Source organism: Pleurodeles waltl, chromosome 7 (assembly GCF_031143425.1).
Source record: "Pleurodeles waltl isolate 20211129_DDA chromosome 7, aPleWal1.hap1.20221129, whole genome shotgun sequence".
NCBI lineage: Eukaryota > Metazoa > Chordata > Amphibia > Caudata > Salamandridae > Pleurodeles > Pleurodeles waltl.
In genome coordinates, this window is record NC_090446.1 from 647,853,885 (window position 1) to 647,871,034 (window position 17,150).

A 17,150-nucleotide genomic window follows, 5' to 3' on the forward strand; every position below is an offset into this window, starting at 1 on the left:
GGGCTGCAGAGTTCACAATAAAGGTAAAAGACTGTCTGTTCTGCAATACTGTATTGGCAGTAATAATCTTCTGCTTTTCCATAGTCTGTATGAGGTGTGTTTGTCAGGAACAGGTGCAACTTACTAAATGGTCAGTTTGTTCTACACTTTATGAGAAAGAACAACTAGTTTTGGCACAGAGACAGATGATCCTGAACCGTATAAGGACAAGGTGATTTTTGTTATAGCTGTCTCACTCTGAATATTCTTTTCATTATTCCCCTGAAATCCCCTGTTCATCTTCACCTAGTGGTCTATAATGCTGAATCTCTGTAACCCATAGTTCAAAGTGTTATCAAAGTTCCATATACTGCCTAGCAAAATGCATGCAGTTGTAATCTAGGCACCCGTCCTGAGCCAGTTTACAAATGACTTTAACGCCTCTTCAGAAGGCAGGAGATTAAGATGTTGCTTTTTCCCAGTTGAGGGTGACGTGTTTGTGATCCTCTTTAAATGCTCGGTATACTCCTATTCTTGTATCTCAAAATACTAAATAGTTTACCAAGTTCCTGGCTTGTCATCACACCTTGCACAAGTCCAAGAAAATTTACCCAGAATAAAGTTTGCAACCCTGCCTTCTCCTGTGGGTGTCTGTCTGTCAAGTCTTTATTCAGTTTCAGAGGGACGTGACACTGAGCGTTGAAGCCTGCAGTAATTACTGGTTTCATTTGAACAGCTATTTAAAGATTGCTAGCACAGCATGCCTACAGGCAATGGGCTGAACTTCTTGAATGTTGCTGCTGACCTAACCTGGGATAAAGCTGTAAGAGTTTGTCCTTGTACTGGACCTCTTCTACCTGGTGAAAAGCTGGTCTGACTGAAAAGCGCCCAGAGTGTGAGGGCCTTTGGTGACTTGCCAAATTTTGGGCTGAGGCCTCCCCCTCACCCAGAACTATGGTAGCGGTCCAAGTGAAGTCCGGCAGAAGATGGAAGGAGGGCAGATTCAGAAGATTAGGATTAAAACAACAAAGAGCAGATGAGCAGCGTAGAGTAGTGGGGTTTTTGAACATACACCCATGTACAAAGGAGAAGCCATGTGTTCCCATCATGAGCTTTCCTCTGCTTTGCTAGCGTTTGAACTGGGGCCGTGAACCCCATTCGGATGTTCTGGCAAAAAACCTTTGCAATCACGACCAGCAGATTCTTAAATAATGTCATTGGAAGTTCTCCCCACAAATCGGAGTCCTGGACTCACAGGGCACCAGAAGAGCTTCACCACCACTGGTTGATTCCATTATACTTGCCTGTTAAGCGCACTTTCTATCTCCAGGTCTGACTGCAAGGCCCTGGTACTTCGTAGGCACCAGAAAAGCTTCACCTTCACCAGTAGATTCTGATTGAGTATTAATCATGTTGTCCGTTCAGTGACCCCCCTCATGGAAAATCATCCACCAGGGAGCCTTCCATCTATTTCTAAACACTGTAAATAAGTTCGAGGTTCAGAGTCCTACCATCAATTTTTACTTCCATTTTATTTTACCATAATGGACTCTTGCAGGAAACCACCACAGCATATGCAGAATTCACTGGATTCCTTTTTTAGTCCCTGCCAAACACAAGCTGTACTGTCAAACCAGTCTGGAAATGAAAAATATTATGTGTAAATCCACTGACGAAGATACAAGTGTTTCAGATTGATTGTGAAATGTGCTTTATAGTGTACACAAATTATCAGCACTGGTGCTGTTTCAGTCAGTTATGCTGTACCTGTTTAGGATTTTCCTTGGAATCAAAAGTGCTAAGCACATTGGGTTTTCACTGTTAATCATCCTAACAGTTTAGTTTGTATAACAGTGATAACTGGGGTATCATATGTCTGAAACCAGCCTCCTTACCACTGCTTATTTTAGTCACGTTGTCACTAAAAACGGGAAATAACATATTATGAAATTGAACACAGAGAGTGCATCTAATAGGATTTTAATTTGGGCCTGCAAAAAATTACATCATCTTTTGTGCTGCAGGACTACTCACAATCGGATTCTTTTGAAAGCTGGATTACAATTTGAAATGTAGCTGAAGTGCAGTCTCCGAGCTTAAGGAGTTAAAACTGAATCAGTGGCGTGAAAGTCGGTCTTCGTTTCGGAAAGATGCACACTGCGTGTGTGGGTTCAGTTTTTTTTCAAGGAACCATAGCATGCCGGTACAATTTTGTGCAGTGCTCAGCCACATTAAACTGATGGCAACCGGGGAGGCTGAGCAGCCTCAGGACAATGTCGGCCCCTAGCCTGTCTTAATTTCAGACTGCTGGGGCCAGGCAAGGGGATGCACAAAGGCCTCATAGTGATGTTGGCACTTCAGAGTTACATCAGTCTCTGCATGTGGCTCACTGCCTCTGGTAGGTCTTGATGGCTCAGACACCCTCGGGTTACGGCACCACATTTCTGGGAAGTGCAGGAGTGATAGGAAAATTTGACAGACTGTTCTCCATTTGCAGACTTCTCTTCTCTCCAACTCTTTATTCGCAGCAAGATGGCAGTCACAACAAAGGAATGCAGATTCTCTACAGGCCAGGCTCTGTACTTCTCTCTTCCAGGGTGCAGCAGCAGTTCTTATCCTCAGGTACCTCACTTCTTCGGAATAGACAGATAACCTTTCCTGCCTCTGGACTTATTCTTGCCAAATGTTAGTTTTTGTTCATAAACCATGTCAGCTGGGCCCGGCCAACTGATCTCCCTACATTTAAAGTTGGTCCTACATTTGGGTGTGAACTATCTTTTCAAAACTGAATTTCCTTCAAGTGCAGTACATCCCTATGGCAGTTAGTTACCAAAGCAACATGTCACTCTGCCTTTGTAGATTTGACCCAGACAAAATCTGTCCAGTCAGTGGCCGTTGGGGGTCTGGTCTTCTTGGGCAAAGAAGAACAGTTGATGAATGGGATAGACAAGCAACTCATCTCCGTGCGGGCGTGCAGCTTTAGCTATGCATTTGACCAGAGCAGAACACTGTTAAAGGAGTTGGAGGCAATAGTCCTGGCTTCCATTAAATCATGTGGTGCACCCTCCAGTGTTAGTCGATATAGTCATATGGAGGACCTTAAAATGCAGTTATAACTCCCCCAGGCACTCAAGCAATACTTGCATGTCATAATGCCCAATCATGACAGCTATACAGGTTCACGTACAGCACCAGTAGGTAGTTCAGTCCCTACACATCCATCAGCTCTAGCCCTGGTGTATGCACTTTAAGCCAATTTACATCCATCGGTCAGTTCACCTATTCTTGCCCCACTTGCATACACCAGAACTACCATGGACCTGCCAAGTCAGTCCTAGCCCTATTAGCATCAGCCTGGTCCTACCCAGTACCCCAGAGCCACATTCCCAATCGGACCCAACTAGCCCCACTCAGTGCATTCAAACACCATAGAAAAATTGGAACGAACACCATTCACACCTACCAGAAATAGCCTTGGAATCCCCGGCTGGTGGTTAAACACATTTGCACTGCACTTTCTCAGCAAGGACCAGGCATGGCTGCACAGAAAAAAGCACCTACTTGGACTGCAGTCCAGCCAGCCATCAACTAGTGGCCCGGTAACGGCGCTGGATCCATTTGGCTCATCCTAGGGTCTGTCTGTTTGTTTGTTTGACGACCAGCATCCACAAGATCAACGTGTACACAAGTGAAGGGTAGGCTGGGCTTTTTGTGATAAACATTTATTGTAACAACAATTTAGCTGGGCCCGGTTGTCACCCTACCAACACAGCACTGCTCCATGACCAGGTCGCAGCTATTATTGTCTGAAGCAGCAGCGCACAACAAGTGCGCTAGCTGAATGCTGTGTATATTTCAGTGACGCCTACAGTGCCTCGCTGTGTTGCTAGGGGCAACTAATAAAGCATTAGTAAGCATTTTAGTATGTTGATGGGGACACCTGGGCTAAAATGCTTCAGTCTAACCCCTAATGCGTGGTACTTGGCAGGGCTGCACTTGAAGCACTGAAGAAAGTGCTCCTCATTGTATAGACTTGTTTAATTAATCAAGTTTTAAACATCCCAAAAATCATTAGTGTCAGCTGTCTGAGGAGAGCTGAGCGCTAGTTGGCACATCAGATGGTACACATTCGCATCGGGCCACGTGGTTTGAGTTTAATATTGATTTGTTTGCGCAATCCGCCACATTTTTGCCTAACGCGGTGCCTTTTGTTCTGCTCTTTTTTCCCCCCTCATAATGGGAACAGTTTTCTCCTTGGTCCTTATCGGAAACTTTACCCCTGTAAATGTCCAGACGTCCATATACAAGTGCAGCCTCTTTCACTGACCAAGCAGAGCTGCCGAAACAGTTGAAACAGGTAGAGGACTATTACTTACTGGGTAGCACTTCTTTACTTCTATGTGTGGATTTCATCAAGACAGTACAGCTTATAATCTAATTGTATAACGTCTGCATTTTGTGGGATTCTCCATGAAAGAACTACTCACTTTTAGTATTTATGTAAATGCCAGTCACTGAAACTGGAACACTGCTTGCACTAAGAGCAGTGACTTCTTTGCTTTCTTCAGTTTGTTTTCAATGATAGGATTTACATACTTATCTTAAAACCATGATTAACCGCGAAAGGAGCATTACAGCAGTGACCGCTTTTGTTGTTTAAAGCAGCAGACCTAAAGCAGCTTGAATATGGGTGACAATTTTATTGTTGTAGGGTAACGTTTTTTTGTTTGTTTTTTAATTTGTTTTTTATTTATAATAATAACGCAGTCCTTTAGAGCTTTTCCAACATTTTTGCAACATTCAAGTGAAACTATTGCCTGGGGAAGACTGACAGGAAGCTTTTGATGAATAGGAGCTGTGAGAGGTGACGTTTTGTTGCAAAAATAATTGTATTCATTCTGGAAGTCTTGGGGTTGAAGTTAGACTTTTCAAACATTATCAGCTGTAATTGGAGTTATTAATCAGTCTGGGGATGTCTTTGAAGTGGATGAGGAGTTCATTGATGAATATAAAGGGTCTAAGAGGGCTTAAGAAGAAATATTCACAAAAGGTGTTACCGGTGTTGTAGAATGACACCTTTTTTCAAGTGCCCAACTACTTGGAGAACCTGTAGAATAGGCGGAAGGTGACTGGATGCAGTGAGGAGGAGATCATGGAAACAAGCTCATGAGGAGTGCGGGACTCCATGATGCTGTGGATGGAGGAAGGACCGTGGAGAGCGAAAGGAGTTTGAGAGTCCATCCCACAAGAAGGCAGCATAAACTCATGTTTTGTCCGCAATATCAGGAAGTAAATAAGCGAAGTGAAAGGACTTTGAGTTCGTCTCACTAGCAGATCTAAAATTGTGATACTGTTTCTTATCTTTTTGAAAGTGTTGTGCTTATTTATTTTTATGAGCTATTCTTAGACATTCAACATTGTTCGCATTTTTATCTCACTAAATGTTTCTTTCTGGTTTACTTCTGTTTTTTTATATTGTCTATTATCTCTTACCATATCTTCAAAGGTATACTCCACTGTGCAGGTAAGCGATCGCATATGACATTGCGGAATTCTCTTAATTGGGATTTTGTTTTATGGTCAGTGGGTATTGATAACAAAGAAGGAAGTGCTTTGTAGGTGCTGCCTTTCAGTAGACCCCGGTCACTTCCTTAAGTTAACATTATTAATGCGGTCTATGCTGCAATGCTCCAAGTAGCGCACAGTTGTTGGCGTCAAGCTGTGTAGCATTTGCAAATCCGCTGCTGTTAGTTGAGCTGGGTGTGCCCTTCAGAAATGCTGGGATGGCCTTACCTCCTTCCCAGCCAAGCATCTTGGCGCTGAAGTTGCAGCTCTTTGGTTAATGCACATGTCTTCTGACCTGCAGTGTGCTCCCTTGTACCACAATTGCATGACTTCTAAATATTCAGGCTAATTGGCTCTCATCCTCTCTCCTTTGCAGGTTGCAAATGTTCATGGAGCGTTCAACGCACTGGGTGGAGCGGATCGGCTGTTTTCAAACCGTACGTACCTACAAGCATCAAATTTAGTGGGGTGCAACACTCTTAGATCAGTAGTGGAAGGGCTTTCGCAAAAACAGGCCTGCTGTAGCAGGTGTGCGCAGAAATGCCTTTATATGCGCTGAAATATAATTGAAGGGGAACGATATAGGATTATACCGTTATGGCTTGAATTCCGTAGTAAAGGGACAAAGGAGGACTTAGCGGAAACCAAATCCTATGTTGATGGATCCGTTGATTACTTTATAGGACAGATAGTGCAAGAGGGGTGATTGGACTGTAGGAGGGGTGCACTGTATGGTGTTATTGAATAACGTCAACCATCCAATAACGCCACACAACAGATTCCATTTTTATAAGGGGATAACTTTGGTATGTAGGAAATTCCTGGTGGACTGATTAGTAGACTGAGTGGGATGGATGGATGGTTGGAACCAGTTGATTCTGATTTAGGTTTTTGGCACGGTATGATGGAGGCATGCAGAACATTTGGTGCTGTTAGATGGTGCTTTACATCATGGACTGTGCCATGAGATAAATTATAATGTAGGCTGTGCCTTGTTTTGGGGAGGTTGCTGTGTTGGTTAGCTGCAACTTGTCTGCATGCTTTTGCTGATTTACTGTTTCTTTCTTGTATTTGTTGTTAATTAGCCCTGGCTTCCCATGATTACATCCTAAAGATCGTTCCTACTGTGTATGAAAATATCAAGGGAAAGCAAATGTACTCGTACCAGTACACTGTGGCGAACAAGGTATGGGGAAGGTTACGGGCACCTGGGACCACATCCATTTCAGCTGTTTATTCTGTTACATCATCCCCAAATGCGTGCATGTGTCGGAGGAAGCGCAGTTATACCATCAAGCTCGCCTCTGTTTTTTTTCTTGGCCGTCTTCTCATGCCGAATTATCCTGCTTCTTTTGTCTTTAATTCATCTTTTTTCTGGGCCACTTTCCTCCCCTTTATATCAAGCCCAATTTTTGTTGTTTTCTCATTCTTTTTATTGCCAGTATTCCACCTTCCCATCTTTCCTCAGGTTCACTTTCTTTATCTTATCCCTTGCTTTCTTTGTCACTGCATTTTTCTGGTACATTCTGCCACTCCGTTACTTCAAGGGCCTCTTTCTTTTCTCCAGACCTTTGCGCTCCACCTCCCACCTATTCTTTTTTTTCAACATGTTGCCATCAGTCTTTCTTTATCATCTTTTCTTGGTCTCCTTGTCTCTTCTTATACTTATCGCCTTCCTGTCTGTTTTTAAAATCACTTACTGTATTTTGTGAAACAAAATGACCTTTCTTTCGTACCACATCTTTCCTCTACCTGACTTTTCTCAGCACCTCTTTTTGCGGTGCAGCGAGTTGAGCCTTTAGCTAAGAGTAAAATACCTAGCATTTCAGGGAGACATTCGTGGAACACGTCTGCCCCTGTGCAACTGAGGCCCAATACAGTCGCTGCAGTGTTCTGAAGGCAGAGTGAAACTAGCCCACCTATACATGAGATTTAGCAACAAACTTGTAGTGTCAAGCAGAATATTAAAGACTATTGATGCAACACACGGTGAACTGGAACTTGTAATTAAACAATAGTCCCCCCCCCCCCCCCCCCCCTCACCTTAGATTAGTGCAAGGTGGGAAAGGCTGAGTCAGTCCTCCACACATCTGTGCTGCAAAATATTAGCTCATTTAGGACGTTGCCCACTCCTCAAAGCATATCCTTGTTCTAGGCCTGCTGCCTCAAAATTCAAGATGGATTATATGCAATTATGTGGCACTGGAGGAACCCAATTATGCAGCAGTGTTGTGTACATTATTTGGCAAAAATAGGAAGTCTGTGTGGCACATTCTATAACGGTTATGTTTGAATATTATGGCATTTGAACATATAAATACTGGTAGGGCAAAAGTTCACCTCGTAGCACTTTAACATCTGAATAAAGCAATAATCAACTGATAGGTGACCAGTTCATTTTTACAAAAGGCCTGCTGCTGTGCGGCATCACATATGCCAGTTTTTCTGGTAACTTTTAGTTAATTTGAGCTTGGCACAAGCTCTTTTGCTGAACATTTGTTCTGCAGATATTGGTTTATGTGACAAGTGCAGTAAATACGTAAATTTGTACAAAACTCAATGGCCCCAAATTTGCAAAATCCAAGTGTCAGTGGGTTTGTTTGCAATGTTTGACATGGCTCTTCTGCGTAAGGGTCAGCATGGCATTCTAGATGTCATATGCACTCATTTGCTGGTCACTCTGCCAACGGTGTCAGAGATATCAATTTTGCACCCTTTCCCATGTGAATGTAGTGGGCTACTCGCTCAGAATATTAAGGAGAGCACATCCCTCCCTGGGTTCAGACTCTAGCAGTAATTGCTGGCCCTTTAGGCATCTTTTTTTCCAAGTTTTATTTAGTGTGACCTTTACCCAAGTGCACATGGTCAGATTATTATTACTATGAATTTGAATTGGAAGATTAAGTGATTTGATAAGAGTCACAGAATGTGTAGCTGATGCTGGAACTTGAACCTAGTTCCTTTGTCCCAAAGTCTGCAGCTCTGTCGTACCGCCTCATCCCCTCCCATCTGAAATAGGATGTGAGAATCTGATATGGGATGTGACAGAGCGGAAAAGCCTTCTAATAATCTGAAATAGTTGATCCAGTGCTGGAATTGGGTTGGATCCATCTGGGCTCCAGCAGGTTTCTTGAGCCATAACAGGGTTCCTGGCTGGTCTCGGTAAAAGGTTCCAACGTTTACCTAATTCTGTTTGCTGACACTGGGGCCCATTTGGTTGCAGCCGCCCTGACTTTGCGTTGACAACAGCAACCTCCAGGAGCTGAAGGATTTATCTTATATTTATTTCCATCAGGGGCCTATACAAATGCCTCACTTAAGAAGCCTTTAGCACTTATTTTATATAGCGCTTATTACCTCTGACGAGGCACTGAGGTTTATCCTCGCTGGGAGCTAGCTGGAGTTTAACACTATGAATCTAGTCCTTTTGAGGAAACCAAGACCTCCAGCTTGTCACGAAAGGTGTTTGAGAGCTAAAATGTGATTTGGACATCGTTTTAAAAAATAAAAAAAAGTTTCCAAGAGATACATACACCATAAAAACGTCAGATATCTGTTTATATGAGCAGTTGCATTAATAACCATTTATATAGTAAGTACTAGTAGATCTTTATTACTCGGAGGATGCCATTTTAGCAACCTTAGAGTGAAGCTTTCACTTCTTCTTTGCACTTTTCATGCAGCTCTGTGGTACTGGTCCATATCTCACTGAGCTGTATTACAAGGATTATATCGTGTTACCTGCTGATAAAAGGAATTAGGTATCAAAATCAGTAAACTACGACCTGGCTCCATAAATGGAAATCTGCATTTTACACATGTGTTTCAACGGACACATTAACCGTTTATCGAGAGTCAACGTAAATTGAATTCAGACTTCTCCAGTGAGTACATTAACCACTCAAATTACCTTACTGCTATAATACTCTGGAAATTTTGGGTACACTAAGATCTATGCAGCAGGCTCCTTCACCCATAATATATTTGAAAATGCAGTTTTTGATTAATTAATCCAGAACAGATTTGCTATCACATTTGTGCTTGTTGCTAATTTCTTTGGGGCAGAGCTTTCAAAAAGGTTGACTATCAGTTTCAGCTCCTTATGACTCTGCCCTCGTGCCTCCAACCCATTACCACGCAATTCCTTCAACCCTAATTTGTGGGATTCCCAGGGTCAGTTTATTCCATTTCAAGCACTGAGTAGATCGTCAAAGTCCTGTGTGTGGGTGAGAGATATACGGTGCGAGTGAGTGACTGCAAGGAGTGCCTGTAGCGACCCTGTTGGGGAGACGGTGCTAGCGATCGTGGAGGGCTTGGTGCTGTGCATTGTCTCGTTGCTGTTCCATGTTGTAGCTGGTTGTCTCTTCATTTGTTTCTTTCGCTCACCTGTGCAGGAGTACGTGGCATACAGCCACACGGGACGCATCATTCCAGCCATCTGGTTCCGCTACGACCTCAGCCCTATCACCGTCAAGTACACGGAGCGGAGGCAGCCCCTGTACCGGTTTATCACAACGGTGAGTGTACATTACCACGTGTGCTATTCTCCCACTTAAAAGTCCAGGTTTACCTAGGTCGATAAGATGACTGTTTGCACTGGGCCTGTCCGGACCCTGTGACCCGCACTTCACACGCACAGGTCAGCGCGAGCTCCTGAGTGCTCGGTTAGCATCTTCCTGCTGGACACGCCAGCTCCGTGAGTCACGGACGGCCTCGCCTCCTAAAAGGACTGGTCTTATCGGACGCGAGTGAGTGGATATATCTTTCTGTTGAAACACTTGTGATCCCCCTCCACTTACTCAAGAAATGGATCCCTCCACATGCCCGACCCGTGAGACCCCGGAAGCCAGTCCACACCATCGACCATGGAGAATGGACTGTGCCTTTCAAGCGACCGGTCCGCCGCGGGGTGTGACTCTTTGGAGGAAGCGAGAACACGCGACCGAACACGCCCTTGCCCTCCCACAAGGACACGGGTTTGAGGTTCCCACAGACCTGATTGGTGCAGTGGATGGCTTTGAGTCTCCTTACCCACGGGTGGGGGTGGTAAGGGGCTCTAAACCCGGGATCAGTAGAGCAAAGGTCACGAAGGAGCCCATTGTGGTAAAAAGACGACATGCCCTTGTTTGTGCGGGGCTCTGTCCCTGCAGTCTCGGGTGACGAGCCTTCCCGCGGCAGCTCCGAGCAGAGGGACAGAAGGCTTTTTGCATGTGAATTCTGGATTTTTAATGTATTTGATACCAGATGATTATTTAAATTCAGATTACGTACTGCTTCTTGTGTTTGGGAAAGCAAACACTTTGCTTGTGAGAATGTTCAGCAGTCCGTTATACCCCCTCCACTCAGGGGCGTAGCTTTGTAAGTAAGTTTGGGGTGGGGGCGTGAGCTGTAGATTTCCCAACAATCATGCTGACGTTGTTAAAATACATTTTACGACAAGCAGATTGGTAGGAGTAATACATTGGAAAAATCAAATAGTTAGTAAAAATGAAAAAAATCATTTTTAGAGCTTTCAAAACAGATGTGTGTGTGTTTTTGTCAGTGTGTGCATGCAAAAATACCAGTTGAAATCCGACTGACACCTCACCATACCTGACTGAAAGCTCGTGTACCCAACTATTTATTAGAAAAATACATTTAATAGGGGGTGGGGGTGTAACACACCATACACCCCTACTGAAGCTACGGCCCTGCCCCCACCCTTTTCCCACGTGGCATTGTTGTCATTCACCAGGCCTGTGACTCCTTCGGACCAGGGATGTAACGCAAGCCTCTGCGGACTTTGTGGGGAGGGGCAGCAGCCCTTTTTGGGGGGCGGGGGAGGGATTCAGCCCTTCAGGGACTCCCTCTCCCTCCTTCTACCCAAGGCCAATGTATAGATATGGGAGACGCGGAGACTCCATTTCATTCTGCATGGGGGGACAATTTTCCCTACCTCAGACGTGTCACATCTCCACAAAATACAATAGTCCGTGTTACCCTTCGCTTATGAGAACTTGTATTCATTGCACTTCACTTTTATAACCTGAGCCACGCGGTAAAGAAAATAAAAATCGAAAATATAAAAAAAAAAATAGACAAATGAGCAAAGGGGGGCGGTCACAAGGGAAACGTGTAAGGTTGTGAATTTATTAACGTCAAATAATAAGAAACGTCTGTTGTAGCGTGCGCATAGGCTAAAACCAAGATTGTTGTACTTTGAATTAAATCAAGACTTCGTTTAGTCTTCACATTACCTGGGTAGTCGGGAGGCTTGAGGAGATCGTTTTTGTTGTTGTTGTTGTGTTTTTTTTATATTTTTTTTATATTTAGGCTGTTAATGCTTATATGAGTTGAAAACTGTGGGACCAAAGAGGAAAGGAGGGCTTTTGGAACACCTTGTCGAAATATTTAGTTTTACAATGAACATCAGGTTTGACAGTTATGTACTCTCTGGTATTTTAACCTCAGATTTGTATTGATCTGTTGAAGATGGAATTTGGAGCTGGATAGGCAAAATCCTAGTTGCGCACAGCTGTGTGCAACCCACGCAGCTGCTAACGGTTACTAACCGATTGCACTCGTTTGTTTCTATTGCATGCTCTAAAACAATTCCCAGCGTTTGTTGAAAGGGGAGGGGATGGCTTTTGTGTCGGTCCGTGTGAAAACTGCAGAGGATGAACTACCATTATAAGGCCACGTGGCCGGCTCACTCCAGGCAGCCGGGCGTCCTTCGTTTTAACCTGACGTCATGCCCGTATGTTTCCTGGTAGTACAACTGGCAGGTGATGTATCATGGTTGCCAGGGACGACCGGGATGCTGGGGAAGAGGCTGCCGTCCGCTCTTGCCTCGGATTACGTGCTCCGGCGGCAGATGGGGGCATTGTTGGGAGCACTTCAGCTCCAGGCGGACAGGGGGTGTTCTCTGCCGCGTGGCAGATGTCGGAAGACCACAAAGGCACATGGCAGGGGCACCTGCTGCAGGCGCCACTCAATGCTTCCTTGTTATACCCAACCGGACCCTCAAAGGCCCTCCGCGTGGCCAGCACTTTCCCAGGCCCTTTCCGCGGGACGCTAGTTAATAGGGACACAATGGGGCATCCGCGGGACATACAAATGACAGCCTATTGTTGGCGAGGAGGCGGGCACGCTGAGTGGCAGGGTTGGGCTTTCTCAGATCTGGTGGGGGGAAATGACCTGGGAAGCAGCCGCACACCACCAAGGGGTCAGAGTGCGTCTCCCACGCTCGCCTTCTTTTCATATCTGTGGGCCTTCAGTGCTCTCCCGCCGAAGTGAACATTCCTTCTGATCTTTCACACCCTCAGCATCGCGATCCATCACGGTTTTGGGGTTTTGAAATGTCTTTTGCTTATTCACGCATGTGGCCGTGAGTAAGGGGCGTGGCGTAGAGGATTCTCTACAGACTTTCAACCTCGAAGTTGAAAAAAACGGGTATTTTTTTCCCACGCTATATCGACAAAGCCAGCCTCATTTTCCTGCCAAGGTTTAGACGTTTAAAACAAAACGCACACACGGGTCATCGACAGGCATTAGCGCAGATTAGACGGGCCTGTGTGTCGAGTACCTGCTGGTCGGAGGTTGAATGTGGACTTTGCCGAATCCACCTATTAAAGGGTGTACTCAGCCTCATGACATACCTGGGCATATCCACGAGAGCTAAGGAAATTTACCTGCACATCACAAAAGGGAGGGGACTGGTAAAGGTTAGGTGCAAAGTTACTTAGTGTGAGGGCACCCTGGCACTAGCCAAGGTGCCCCCACATTGTTCAGGGCCAATTCCCCGGACTTTGTGAGTGCGGGGACACCATTACACGCGTGCACTACATATAGGTCACTACCTATATGTAGCTTCACAATGGTAACTCCGAATATGGCCACGTAACATGTCTATGATCATGGAATTGCCCCCTCTATACCATCCTGGCATAGTTGGCACAATCCCATGATCCCAGTGGTCTGTAGCACAGACCCTGGTACTGCCAAACTGCCCTTCCTGGGGTTTCACTGCAGCTGCTGCTGCTGCCAACCCCTCAGACAGGCATCTGCCCTCCTGGGGTCCAGCCAGGCCTGGCCCAGGATGGCAGAACAAAGGACTTCCTCTGAGAGAGGGTGTTACACCCTCTCCCTTTGGAAAATGGTGTGAAGGCAGGGGAGGAGTAGCCTCCCCCAGCCTCTGGAAATGCTTTCTTGGGCACAGATGTGCCCAATTCTGCATAAGCCAGTCTACACCGGTTCAGGGGACCCCTTAGCCCTGCTCTGGCGCGAAACTGGACAAAGGAAAGGGGAGTGACCACTCCCCTGACCTGCACCTCCCCTGGGAGGTGTCCAGAGCTCCTCCAGTGTGCTCCAGACCTCTGCCATCTTGGAAACAGAGGTGCTGCTGGCACACTGGACTGCTCTGAGTGGCCAGTGCCACCAGGTGACGTCAGAGACTCCTTCTGATAGGCTCCTTCAGGTGTTGCTAGCCTATCCTCTCTCCTAGGTAGCCAAACCCTCTTTTCTGGCTATTTAGGGTCTCTGTCTCTGGGGAAACTGTAGATAACGAATGCAAGAGCTCAGCCGAGTTCCTCTGCATCTCTCTCTTCACCTTCTACCAAGGAATCGACTCATGACCGCGCTGGAAGCCTGCAAACCTGCAACATAGTAGCAAAGACGACTACTGCAACTCTGTAACGCTGATCCTGCCGCCTTCTCGACTGTTTTCCTGGTGGTGCATGCTGTGGGGGTAATCTGCCTCCTCTCTGCACTAGAAGCTCCGAAGAAATCTCCCGTGGGTCGACGGAATCTTCCCCCTGCAACCGCAGGCACCAAAAAGCTGCATTACCGGTCCCTTGGGTCTCCTCTCAGCATGACGAGCGAGGTCCCTCGAATCCAGCAACTCTGTCCAAGTGACCCCCACAGTCCAGTGACTCTTCAGTCCAAGTTTGGTGGAGGTAAGTCCTTGCCTCACCTCGCTAGACTGCATTGCTGGGAACCGTGACTTTTGCAGCTACTCTGGCCCCTGTGCACTTCCGGCGGAAATCCTTTGTGCACAGCCAAGCCTGGGTCCACGGCACTCTAACCTGCATTGCACGACTTTCTAAGTTGGTCTCCGGCGACGTGGGACTCCTTTGTGTAACTTCGGGTGAGCACCGTTTCACGCATCCTCGTAGTGCCTGTTTCTGACACTTCTCCAGGTGCTACCTGCTGCTAAGAGGGCTCCTTGTCTTGCTCGACGTCCCCTCTACCTCCTGGTCCAATTTGCGACCTCCTGGGCCACAGCAGCATCAAAAAACGCTAACCGCATGATTTGCAGCTAGCAAGGCTTGTTGGCGTTCTTTCGGCGGGAAAACACTTCTACACGACTCTCCACGGCGAGAGGGATCCGTCCACCAAAGGGGAAGTCTCCAGCCCTTTTCGTTCCTGCAGAAACCTCAGCTTCTTCTGTCCAGTAGAAGCTTCTTTGCACCCACAGCTGGCATTTCCTGGGCATCTGCCCATCTCCGACTTGCTTGTGACTTTTGGACTTGGTCCCCTTGTTCCACAGGTACCCTAGATTGGAAATCCATCGTTGTTGCATTGTTGGTTTGTGTCTTTCCTGCCTTATTCCTCTAACACGACTTCTTTGTCCTTAGGGGAACTTTAGTGCACTTTGCACTCACTTTTCAGGGTCTTGGGGAGGGTTATTTTTCTAACTCTCACTATTTTCTAATAGTCCCAGCGACCCTCTACAAGGTCACATAGGTTTGGGGTCCATTCGTGATTCGCATTCCACTTTTGGAGTATATGGTTTGTGTTGCCCCTATCCCTATGTGTCCCCATTGCATCCTATTGTAACTATACATTGTTTGCACTGTTTTCTAAGACTATACTGCATATTTTTGGTATTGTGTACATATATCTTGTGTATATTTCCTATCCTCTCACTGAGGGTACACTCTAAGATACTTTGGCATATTGTCATAAAAATAAAGTACCTTTATTTTTAGTATAACTGTGTATTGTGTTTTCTTATGATATTGTGCATATGACACTAAGTGGTACTGTAGTAGCTTCACACGTCTCCTAGTTCAGCCTAAGCTGCTCTGCTAAGCTACCGTTATCTATCAGCCTAAGCTGCTAGACACCCTATACACTAATAAGGGATAACTGGGCCTGGTGCAAGGTGTAAGTACCCCCTGGTACTCACTACAAGCCAGTCCAGCCTCCTACACCTGGGTAGTGGGAGCTGTCACTGTGGCTGCAGTGCCCCCGGGCATACTGTCACTAAAGCAGTGCCTGGCACTGAAGGTCCCTACATCGCTGGCTGGGGGGAGCCTACAAACCCCCCCACCGCAGGGGTGAGCTCCACCGGCCCCACCTGACTCCATGACAGGCCTGTAGAATTAACCAGTGGCACCCCACTGACCCCAGCAATACCCTCTACAGAAGTGGAACTCCCCTGTGCACCCTGACCAACAACCATACCATCAAGGTGCGCTACCAATTGCCTGACCCACTTCAGATCATCGCCAACTCTGGTAAGTCTCCCCCCAAGTGGGGGGGGGGGGCAGACAACATCAATGGGAGAGCCAAGGCAACACACTTGCTAAATTAGCCACCAAGTCCAGCTGGCCAGAGCCCACCGCAGGCCTAACCCCAATTGCCATACAGCTGTTGCCATTCTGAACTATACCACCGCCAGCCGCAGGTCCCATTACTTTTGTGACATTACTCTGAGACACTACTTGACCCACGTTACGTACTACCGGGGGTCTGACCGGCGTAGCTTCTGCTTGGACACAGCCCTGAGCTCCTACCTTACTAGGTTTAGTTGCCACCTGCACCCGCGAATCCCCCTTCTGTGTACCCTTCCCCGGGCCCTCTTCAGGACAAGGGGAAATGCCACCATCGGAGCCACTCATGTCCTTCTAGGCCTCTGGCTCCGCAGGTGCACTGCCCTGGTCCTCCAAAGTCTGCGACCTCATCAAAGCCAACGTCTCCTTCATGGAGACCATTCTATGCATTAACTCCTCCAGAACCACCTCGGCCCACAAGTGCTTAGCACCTTTCTGCGCACCATAAGACATTGTTGTAACACAAGCCAGGAGACCCAAAGCAAGCATGAGATAGGGCAGGTAAAATTGATCACACAAAATTAAACCTGCCACCTGTAGCAAAACACACCCAGTTTAGCAAGACTAAAGCTCAGACCCACTCATTTCCAGCAGAACACCCACCTCGAAATTGGCTAGACAAAATTGCTCCAAACAATGCCACTACTCCATGCAAACTGCCCACCCACAATAACACAATGAACCAAGAATATGCCTTTTACAGAGAAACAATAACCCTAAACTGCAAAGTGCACCAAGGATTCCCAGGACTATAAATGTTGGGGATGTTCTGACCACAAATAAATCGCCCTGTCCAGCAAAAGCGCTATCTAATTGACCCACCAACATGCCCCCCACATTCACAGCAACAGCGGTCTCCTGCCAAAGCTGTGCAGCTCAAGGTTTTCTGCAGAGTACGGAGCGGACCACACTGAGTCGAGGACCTGCAGGAGGAGAAAAACAAAAAGGAGACAAAAGGGAACAAAAGAAAATCCCTCGTCAGTTGTGGAGGGAATAGGTGGCGTCTTTGAG

At 46.4% G+C, this 17,150-nt stretch overlaps 1 protein-coding gene across 2 annotated transcripts in view; it reads left to right on the plus strand.

Moving 5' to 3' along the window:
- The window catches only part of ERGIC1 (endoplasmic reticulum-golgi intermediate compartment 1), a 270,638-nt gene that overhangs the window by 237,223 nt on the left and 16,265 nt on the right, over positions 1-17,150 (plus strand). Inside the window, exons 7-10 of one of the 2 annotated variants that reach the window (XM_069244648.1) lie at positions 5,486-5,503; positions 5,921-5,981; positions 6,630-6,730; positions 9,939-10,061. In XM_069244648.1, the coding sequence (XP_069100749.1) occupies positions 5,486-5,503; positions 5,921-5,981; positions 6,630-6,730; positions 9,939-10,061 (303 nt within the window). The remainder of the gene's footprint in view (positions 1-5,485; positions 5,504-5,920; positions 5,982-6,629; positions 6,731-9,938; positions 10,062-17,150) is intronic. The other variant, XM_069244649.1, reaches the window with a different exon arrangement.